The sequence below is a fragment of the Fukomys damarensis genome, unplaced genomic scaffold (genome assembly GCF_012274545.1).
Source record: "Fukomys damarensis isolate Sample0158 unplaced genomic scaffold, DMR_v1.0_HiC HiC_scaffold_11, whole genome shotgun sequence".
In the NCBI taxonomy this organism is placed as follows: Eukaryota; Metazoa; Chordata; class Mammalia; order Rodentia; family Bathyergidae; genus Fukomys; species Fukomys damarensis.
In genome coordinates, this window is record NW_022900923.1 from 41,790,364 (window position 1) to 41,800,567 (window position 10,204).

General features: G+C 45.2%; 1 protein-coding gene across 1 annotated transcript in view; it reads right to left on the reverse strand.

Moving 5' to 3' along the window:
• Positions 1-3,046: 3,046 nt before the first annotated feature.
• LOC104876833 (alpha-1,3-mannosyl-glycoprotein 4-beta-N-acetylglucosaminyltransferase-like protein MGAT4E) overlaps positions 3,047-10,204 on the reverse strand; it is a 7,879-nt gene continuing 721 nt past the window's right edge. The window contains 6 exon segments of the mRNA XM_010645059.3: positions 3,047-4,175; positions 4,177-4,373; positions 4,376-4,522; positions 5,400-5,550; positions 6,467-6,591; positions 7,011-7,141. Coding sequence (XP_010643361.1) covers positions 3,387-4,175; positions 4,177-4,373; positions 4,376-4,522; positions 5,400-5,550; positions 6,467-6,571 — 1,389 coding nt within the window. The 5' untranslated portion in view covers positions 6,572-6,591; positions 7,011-7,141 and the 3' untranslated portion in view covers positions 3,047-3,386.

The window sequence follows — 10,204 nt, forward strand, 5'->3', positions numbered from 1 at the left end:
GAGAGAGAGAGAGAGAGAGAGAGAGAGAGAGAGAGAGAGAGAGAGAGAGAGAGATTGTTACATAAAAGATCAACCTAAAATAGAAGAAAGCATATTATATCATGACTACTAAATATAAAAGATCAATGTTACATTAGTGTAATATGTTAACATCAGAAAAAAAAAAACTACTTGGAAATAAATATAAAAAGGAAGTTCAGGGGCTGGGGATTTAGCTCAGTGGCACCCTGCCTGCCTTGCAAGTGCAAGGTCCTGAGTTCATTCCCCAGTACCAAGCAACCAACAAGCCAACCAAGGAAGAGCAAGACCCTCAGGAGAAAATCATCAGATTTCCTTAATAAAAACAAATAAAGAAACCTCCCCTTTTTCAGTGGCTAGTAGCTCCATCTTTCCAGAGGCTTAGACAAAAACTTTGGAGTTATCCTTACTCCTTTTCTCAAGTCCAACAACCAATTTTCAGAAAATCCTCTCGGTTCCATCTTAAAATGCATTCAGCATGGAACCACTTCTCACCACCCCTGTTGCTAGCACGCTGGTTTAAACTGACATCTCTGTCCGTTGGGTTCCTGCGAAGCCTCCTAGTTGGCCCTGCTTCTGTCTCCCTTCTGATCTAGCCTTCCTTCACACGGCAGGCAGAGTGCTTCTTATATGGCTTCAGCCAGTTTTTGTTGCACCTGGAGTCAAAGCCCAGCAGTTGCTCTGCCTCACCCTTGTTGATAACATTCGGTGTCTTTCTCTTGCCCTTTAGTATGTGAACTCCACGAAAGTAGCGCTTGGTCTGTTTACTGACATAGCTCAAGTGCAAGAATGTGCACAAGATTACGGACATGCTGATATAGACGTAACTCCTATCATGCTGGGTGGCAGGTACGCTGTGTTCGTGTTCTCCAAAGTTGAAGAATGAATTCTAAGGAACAATTGAGGTTAATTGCATTTTTTTTTTTTAGTATTTTTTTGTGAGTCAGTGGCTTGGTTTTTTCTTTTTAAATAAATTTTGTTTTGTTTTATCCCTTTCCCCCCTCAAGCCCACTGCCCACTTTATGTACAAAAGCTTTGTCTCTGTTTTTTACATTTATTGATCGGCATATGTTGAACCATTCCTGAATCCCTGGGATGAATCCTACTTGGTCATGCCGGATAATCTTGGTGATTTGCTGCACTCCATTTGCCAGTATCTTATTGAGGATTTCTGCATCTATGTTCATTAGAGATTGGCCTGTAGTTCTCTTTTTTGGTTGAATCCTTCCCTGGTTTTGGTATGGGGTAACGGTTGCTTCCAGGAATGAATTTGGGAGCTTTGCTTCCCTTTCAATTTCATTAAAGAGTTTGAGAAGTAATCTGGGTGGTTACAAATGAACAGGGTGTGTTTAGGGATCACAGGGAAGATCCCTCCCCCTTTACTAGTACAAAGATTAAAATAGGTAAATTTTATTTCTGTTCTATTTCATGGCATGTGTTTATTTCCAGTGCTCTGTGGCAAGTGTGTAGTCCTTTGATACTACAGTTTTTTTTTTTCTTTCTAGTACTGGGGATTTGTTTCATTTTTATTTATTTATTTATTTTGTGGTAATTAGGATCAAAAACAGGGCCTCACACATGCTGGGCAAGCACCCTACCACTTAGCCACTCCTTTATCCCCTTAGTTTTTACAAGGTTCATAGTCAAATAAGCTACCAGAAACAGAAACCACTGTTGGAGTGTTTCAGTGCTCTCATGAAAGAATATCCTCTCCTCGGGAAAAAGGCACATATAAGCCGGTGCGAAATTTTGCATTATAGAATATTCGTTGATACTTAAAACAGTCATTCTTGAATGCCACCCAACTCAGCTAACTCTGCTTCAGCAGCAATGTCTCAACTTTGGCACTCTGGAAGTGTGAGTGTACTCGGTTCTCCTTCCACCACCATGGTGCTGGTAAAGCTGGCCAACTCTAGGGGGAGCAATAACTCCGCCCTAGGATGTAGGACCTGTGCTTAGACAAAATCCAAGGCCACTCATGGTAACTACTCTCTAATGCTTAGAAGTCAGACAGATTCTGGCTTGACTCTGCCCCTCTTTTGGTGCTGTCACTTTTCTTATGGAGTCTAGAAAACTCAGAATTAGGGTGACGATATGTCATGGTTTATATGTAGATGTTCCTCCACAGACGCATGAGCTCAGAGGTGGGGATTTTGGGAGGTGACTGGATTATAGAAACGTGACAGTCGTCAATGGATAAGTAAAGTCATCAGTTTAGACTTAACATTTATGTCACATTTCAGTTACTGATTTTTACTGTTAAGTTTTTTGCCGGTGTCATCCATGTTTGGTTCAACTTAATCTTATTGTCTTTAACAGCACCCAACATTAAGGGTGCAACCAAATATTTGCTGAATAGATAAAAAAAGAAATGAAAAACTGTGTGATCCTAACTCCACTGATGAAATTACAGCTGAGTGTGGTGTTGGGCGGCGAAGCCTGGTGAGTCACAGGAGGTGTGGCCTGGAAGGTCTATCTCCCTCCTCTGATCTCTGCTGCCCGCATTGATGCCATGAACTGTTTCTCCTCTACAATCCCCCTTCGCCATCCACCCTGCCTTTGCAGCCAGCCGACTCTGGACTGAAACCTTTACAAACTTTAAGCCAAAATAAACCTTTCCTCCTTAGAGTTGTGGTGTTGGGTACTGTGTTTAAGTGATAAGAGAAGTAACTAAGGTGTCATACATCTTACCTTGCCCAGGATATTCCTCATTTACATCTTTTGTGCAGGTTTTTGTTTTATTATCATTATTATATTTTTTACAGGGCCTTGCTAAGTTTCCCTGGCTGGCCTTGAACTTGTGATCATCATGCCTCGGTTTCCCAAGTAGCTGGGATTACAGGCATATGACACCACACCAGGCTTCTAGTGTAGTGTTATTTTCTTGTCCTTTTTTGGGGACTTGAACCCCAGGCCTTCACAGTGAGCTATACTCCCCAGTCTTGTTAAAAATTTTCTATCTTTTGAGACAGGATTTTACTAAAATGCTAATTGTCCAGGCAAGGCTTGAATTTGTGATCTTCCTGTCTCAGCCTCCCCGAGTGCTAGGACTACAGGCATGCTTGTTTATATTTTGGAGACGAGGTTTCCCTGTACAGTGCAGGCCGGCCTCGACCTCACTACGGAGACCCGCTGGCTTTGAACTCTCGATCCTCCTGTCTCAGCCTCTAGATTTCTGGGGCTACAGGTGTGAACGGGGCTTCTAGCGTACTTGTGCTTCTGGTGTTAAAACGCTGCCTTTCATTCTCCGAAGAGTCTAAGTTTGCAGAAGTGATTGCGTCAACACCAACTCGGTAGGAGTTCACTTCACCAGTCTTTGGATTTATTCGTCCACCGTTAAACCATTTCCAAACCCAGTCCTACCAGAATCACTGCACCCACTCACTCTCCTCTTTCTCAGGCTCTGCCCAGACTTTGATCTCCCTGATCAGGAGCCAAGAGTCTTGAGATGCTGACACCAGCACTTCCATACAGCTCAGTTCCCGCACAGACTCTTCTTCACAAAACACCCTCTGGTCCAAGTTCCCTGCCACCAGCGGCCCCAGAAGGGTGTAGTAAGCACCGTCTTTGCGATTCCGAAGGGAGTCACAGCCCAGCAGTACTTGCCCCTGTTCCAGTCGGTACCGCCCTTTGATTTTAGAGCCTGTGTGCACTGCAACGCGGGTGACTTTTTGCGGTCTATCTAGAACCACTGTCAGGTAGTGACCTTCGAGAGGATCCAGGGTGGAGAAGCTGTCCTCATTCAGGACATAGGCATATTGAGGGTGGTCCATCTTGGACATCATGTTCGTGAAGACGACAGCGGCAGGGTTGTCTGGTTCACCAAAGTCCTCAACCTCCTCTGCAGGAAAGCAGGCAGCCTCAGACTCAGAATAATTGCTCAGGTGGAAGAACACGGAGGTCCCAAAATGAATCGGGACATTTTGAGCAGAGAAAAGAGGGAGTTCAGAGAGAAGCAGGTGGGTGGGGATGGACTTGGGGAAGAGGAGGAAGAAGGAAGTCAAGCGGCTGAGGTCACTTGTGTGGAAAACCTTCCCGGAGAATCTCAGGCTGGAGAACTCTAGCATCATCCAAGGGAGTTCTTTCCAGGCTAATACTGCCCAGTAGATGGCAGACACGAATCTGGGGGCGCACCGGACGTTATCCTCTATCAACAGGGAAGTACTCGGAGAGGTTGCTGGCAAAGTGCATGAGGAGGGCGTAATCTACCTTCTGCCTGGAATAAAGCGATTGGCAGGGCCAGGAGTGGTTCACGTTCCTTGGAGGGGAGCCACCAAGAAGACCATGGATCACGAGCAGCCTCCGGGCCTTGATGTGAGGTGTGAAGAGCTCTGAGATATTGGCGACTGTCTGAGCCACGCAGGGTCAGGGTCTGACAGGTGGACCAGCACCACGATGTACTCCAGATCATACGTGGAGGAAGCTTGGAACAGGGACTGGAGGGTCGCCAGGAGATAGGTTCCATGGGGACGCTGCACTGAGGAGATCCCCACAGTCAGTAGCTCTGGGGGAGACAAGGACCTTAGCGCCTCAGGATGGTGGACAGGTCCTAGGACTCTCCTCCCAGGCCTCCCCTTCCTGCTGCTCTTGTGACAAATGCGCACGTCTTTTCCCTGGGAGTGTAGGGCGCAAGTGAGAGGTTCCAGTGTGATCAGAACAGGGCGAAAGGCTGTTGGGGAAGCTCTACAGGGATCAGGCTGGCCTGCCGGGCAAGGAAGGCTACCATGTAGCAAGGCAGATCAGCTGGCTTAGCCAAACGTCAGCCGGCTGGATGGACAATCAGAGTTACCTCAGCCCCAGGGACCACCCTCAACAGGATTAGAGGGTTTGCATGGAGCTGTCTAAGCCCTAGGATCTGGCAGTCCAGGGCACTGACACGGGTTACACTGCGCTCTCCTCCCTCTGCCCACTTTCTTTTTTTCCTGGAAATCAAACCCAGGGCAGTCTGCCACTGAGCTACATTCCCAGCCACTTTTATTTTTAACGAGACAGGGTCTCACTAAGTTGCTCAGCGTGGGCTTCAACCTGTGATCCTCCTGTCTCAGCCTTCTCAAGTGCTGGTTTAAGGGAACGAACCAGTTCCCCCACTCAGCTGCACAGGCCTCCCACCCCTTGGCCCACCATGAATGAGCTTCTGCACAGGAGACCTTCTCCACAGGTCCCTGTGACCTTCCCCCTATTGGGCTGCAGTCATGGGCAGGTGGAAGGACAACGTACTCAGCCCTGCCCCCGGAACCTGTCCCCAACCAGCCCTGGCTCGTTTGCTCCCCTGTCCTCACCAGCCGCCAGCTCGGCCCAGGATTTTGACACTTCCTCCCTTTGCCTGGCTAAAACGCCCTGCCTGACCTTCCCCTGGGCCGGCTGCACTCCGGCACACTCACTCTGCTCCCTAGGTGGGGCTCCAGCCAGGAGGGTGTAGTTGGCGTGTCGCAGCAGAGGGGACATTTTCTGCATCTCCTTGAAGGTTTCCACATGGTTCTCGATTTCAGAGCTGGTTTGATCTTGGACTGTCTGCAGAGTTGCGTCTTTTTCCTTTGGAGGACAAGATGGACACGTGTCAGCCCTGAAGTTGATCCTTGGGGTCCCTTGAGAAAAGTGAGGGGCAGATCCCCCTTTAGGACAGGTGGGGAAAGCCCCAGATCCAGGGACCAGGGAGCCACATGTGAAGCTCAGCTCACTGCTCTCCCCGCCTCGTCCAGATCCCCAGGGCTTTGCAACCGAAGCCGTGGTCCTGAGCAGGCAGTGGCTCCCTAGGGCCATTGCAATGTCTTTTGAAAGGTGCTAGGCTCAGTCTAAGTAAGGATTTGCCTGCCGTGTCCTGCTGCACCCTGTGCCCCGTTTCTCCACCATTATCAGGCTGGCAAACATGCGGTAACTTTGCTTAGGCCTGCATTGGGTTCCGGGAGATGCTGAAGCCGGAGTCCAAATCTATCCATTGCCTCCATCTGAGTCCTAGCAGTGCTCTACCAGGCCTGCATGACCTCCCACCCCACCCTGGGCTTTGTTCTGCCTGTTCTGTGGTGTCTTAGGAAACAGGTAGACTCCAAAGCGTCAGCTCATCCTGTGTGCTGCTTGTTTTTCTCACATGCAGATGTCTACACTGGGAAAGTTATTTCAAATTCCTTCCTGTGAGAAGAACAGCATCACCATGGCAGACTCTGGTGAGGGAAGTGGCAGCCGCCAGGCTGTCCTCAACTTGTTAGGCCCGCCAGAGGTGGCCACGTGTCACTCTCCCCACTTAGCATGCCCCTCCTCTTCCCGGCCCTAGTCACATCTTCTTCAAATATCAAAACTGGTTCAAAGTTTATCTCTTTTCTGACATTCTCTGGATTCTCCAAGGGCTCTCGCAGAGCTCCTGTGATGGGACTGGGGTGTTTATTATATTGGGTAAATTTCTCTTCTACCGCCAGGTTTCACATTGGTTCCAGCCTCCAGGTCTAGTACTTACCAATAATACACTGTAGTCAGCAAACGGTTCTGTATTTTCTTGAAGGGAGAATCCCATGGTGACCAAGGATGCAGCAAACATGTATCTCCATAGGTGACAGTGCATGGTGCTGCAGAGGGTCAGTCCTGCAAAGAAATGTAGCTCTGGGTTTTACTCAGAGAGCACAGGGGCATCTTACTCCTTAGGAATCTGCACTTCCTGTCCTCTATCTGTCTCCTGGATACCACTACCTAACTACTGCCTTAAACTTTTCCCTCTCAAATCTTCTCTTTTTCCTACTTATAGCCATCTAAAGGACAAAGGTCAAGGAATTTGATTCTGTTCAGCTGTTGCTTTTCCCCTTTCCTCCTTGGGTGAAAATTGAAGGAGCTTCTTTCATTTATCTGCTCTTAGAGACCTGATCAGAGAAGGTCTGTTGCCAGAAAGTGGAATTTGAGGGCTAGATACTGATTGTATTTCCCGGCAAATTTCAGACTCAAGACAAAGTTTCCCCATGGGTTTTGTTGATCAATAAATTTAATCTTGACTTTAACTCCACACTTACTTTTGTGTGTGTTCCTTTCTTTCCAGGATTATGTTAGACAGATGCATGAGGTTGTGAATCGAATCAGAAGGGCCAAGGGAAAAGCTTATTGTGAAGACTCCCCCATGCTAAGCCGGTAGGACGATGGAAACCTGAAAATGACCAGAAATTTCTCATGTTCCTGTCTTCACCATGTCTGCAGTGCTATATTCATAGAAAATCTTCCTGCCTAACAGATACTGGGGCTTCAGGGTTTATCAGAGAGCAAGAATTTCTCTGAAAGGAAGAGAAAAAGCTTTAGTGCAGAAGGCTGGGCTCCCAGACGGGCCCCTCTGACTCAGCCTTCCAGGGAGACCCCGCCTGACAACCATTGTTCACCGTGAATGGGCTGCTCACTCTACTCTGGCCTGACATCAAGCACCTGTTTCTGGGGTCATAGTTTCAACACCAGCTTTCCAGTCTTCTGACTTGAAATTTGGAAATTACTTGTCAGTTTGAGTCAAATCTACAGATGGAATCTGAGCCACCCCTTCCTCTACAAGAAGGCCCTCTGGATGGACCCTGCTGCCATCTCCCAGGGCTGCTGCTACACTGCGTCGCCTGTGGGCCCCTAGTCACTGTCCTCAAGCCTCCATTTGTCTCTTGGACCTAGATCTGCCCAGAAGGGCTCACAAGTTTCTCTTTTTTCTCTTCTGTTCTTTTTTATTACTGGGATGTATTTCCAGTTCTTTCTCCAACACAGAATTTTACTTATAACAGTGTTATTTTGACAAAGCCATGTATTTTAAAGCTTTAAGCTTCTACCAGGGGATAACTTCCTTGAACTCTGACACTGTTTGAATCCTTTTCCCCCTTTTTCTAGTCCCCCTACCTCTGAACTTTTTCCTCTAGGAATTAACCAACCAACCAACTCTTAACAATATTAAGATTTATATTAAAGCTAAAATAGAAAAGATCAAGAACAATTTTTATATTAAAGTTATATATAAGTTTGATGAAATTCACATCCAACCTGTGATCCTCCTGTCTCAGCTTTCTCAAGGGCTGGTTTATGGGAATGAACCAGTCCCCCGCTCAGCTGCCCAGGCCTCCCACCCCTTGGCCCACCACATTATCTTTTCTTCTATCATCAGTGATGTTTTGTCTTAAAAATTCATGTACTATGAAGATTGCAAAGATATTCTCATATGTTGCTGTTAGAAGCTTTATAGTGTTATTAGTTTTTACCTCTAGTTTTATGATTCATCTCAAATTAATATTTGTGTATAGAATGAAGTAGGGGTTGAGGTTCCTTTTTATACCAACACCCAGTTTGTGGAAAAGACTTTACTCTGTGAATGGCACTGGCACTTTGTGACAATGAATGTGTATGTTTGTGTTTATTTTACTACTCTTAGTTTCACTGATCTATTAGACTTTCTTTGTCATTACACATAACATTTATTTTCCTTCCATTCCCAACGTTGTAATAATGGTTCTTGTGCATTCTTCTTCAAAGAGTAGAATGTCTGGCTTATGTGGTAGGGGGAGATTTATAAGAAGCCACAAACTACCAAAGTGGTTGTGCCATTTTGTGTTTCCACTAGCAATACACGAGAATTCAGTTCATGCATCTCCTTGGCAACACTTGATTCTGTCAACCTTCTGAGTTTTAGACATTCTAGTAGATAGGTACCGATATCTCATTGTGGGTTTTTTCTTCTGTAAATTGAGATCTGGCTTATATACTTTGTGGTAAAGTTTCATATGTTTCAGTATGGATCACTGTGAGTTTTGACAAACACGTACAATCATGTAATCACCCCCCAAACCCAGGCATAGTGCAGTCCATGCTCCTGAAGTCTCCTCTGCCTTGTAGTCAATCTTTTCCTTCACCTCCAGCCTCTCCTAACTATTGACCTGTTTCCTGTCTCCACAGTGGTGTTTTTCCAGAATGTCATACGTAGCCTTCTGTGTCTGGGTTTTTTTTTCCAGTTAGCACACTGTGTTTGTGATTTATCTATGGTTTTGTGTATATCAGTAGCTCGTTCCGTTTATTGAAGATTAATATTTCATTGTATGGATGGACCGCAGCTTCCTTATCCAGTCATAATTTATGGGATATCTGGGTTGTTTCAAGGTTTGAGTAATCACAAATTAAACCATTCCTTTCAGATTTTTGTGTGAACAAATGTTCATGTCTCTCAGCTATGCAAGAATATTTTCTGGGTCATATGGTATAGTTATTTACTGTAAAATAAATTGCTAAGTTTTTTTTTTTTTTAAGTAAGTGTACCACCTTGAATTCCTATCAGGAATGTATAAGATCCAGTTACTTCTCAGTATTGGGCATTATCACGGTGGTTTTGTGTTTTAAATTTTAGTTCTTCTAATAGTTGTATGATAGTGTTTTATTGTGTTTCTAATCTGCAGTTTCATACTGGTTAATAATGGTTAATATATTAACTTTTTTTCTCCAAAAATTAAGGTTTTTTTTCCCAGTGTTGAGATCATACCAAAGACCTCACAATGCTATGCAAGTGCTCTACCACTGAGTTACGTACAGTCCTAAAATAATCGCTGAAAACTGTAATCTTATTTTAAAGACTATTTTAGTGGCATCTCACAAATTGAGGTATATTATATGTTTATTATTATTCCATTCAAATATTTTCTCATTTCCTTTGTATTTTATTTGTGGATGCATGAGCTATTTAGAAATGTGTTATTTGATTTCCAAATATGTGGGGATTTTTAAATATATACTTATTGATTTATGATTTTATTTATTTTTAGTCAGAGAGCATATTCTGTAGGATAACTTCTTGAAACCAGGGTAACACTTCAATATCTTATAGAATTATTATAAAATATTGTCAAAAACTTTTCACTTTTCTTTGCTGTTTTGCTTCCTACCTCATCTTAGCCCTGACCAGTGACTCCTTGGACCTGAGCAAATCTGCTTCTGTGGCTCATCTGTCAGCCTGTTGGTCACCCCCTGGCTTCCTCCATTTCTGCCTGGGCTTGGTCCTTAGCCTGCCTGTATAGTCCCTGGCCTGAGTCTCGGTCCTGAGTTGCTATTTTGATCCAGATGCCCATTATGGGAGTTAACTTATTTCTGTCTGATAAACTGACAGAACACAAAGGATTACAGTGGGATTAAAAAAGCCCTGGCTGGCTGGGCGTGGTGGTGCACACTCACGAGCACTCAGGAGGCTGAGGCAGGGATCGCTGTG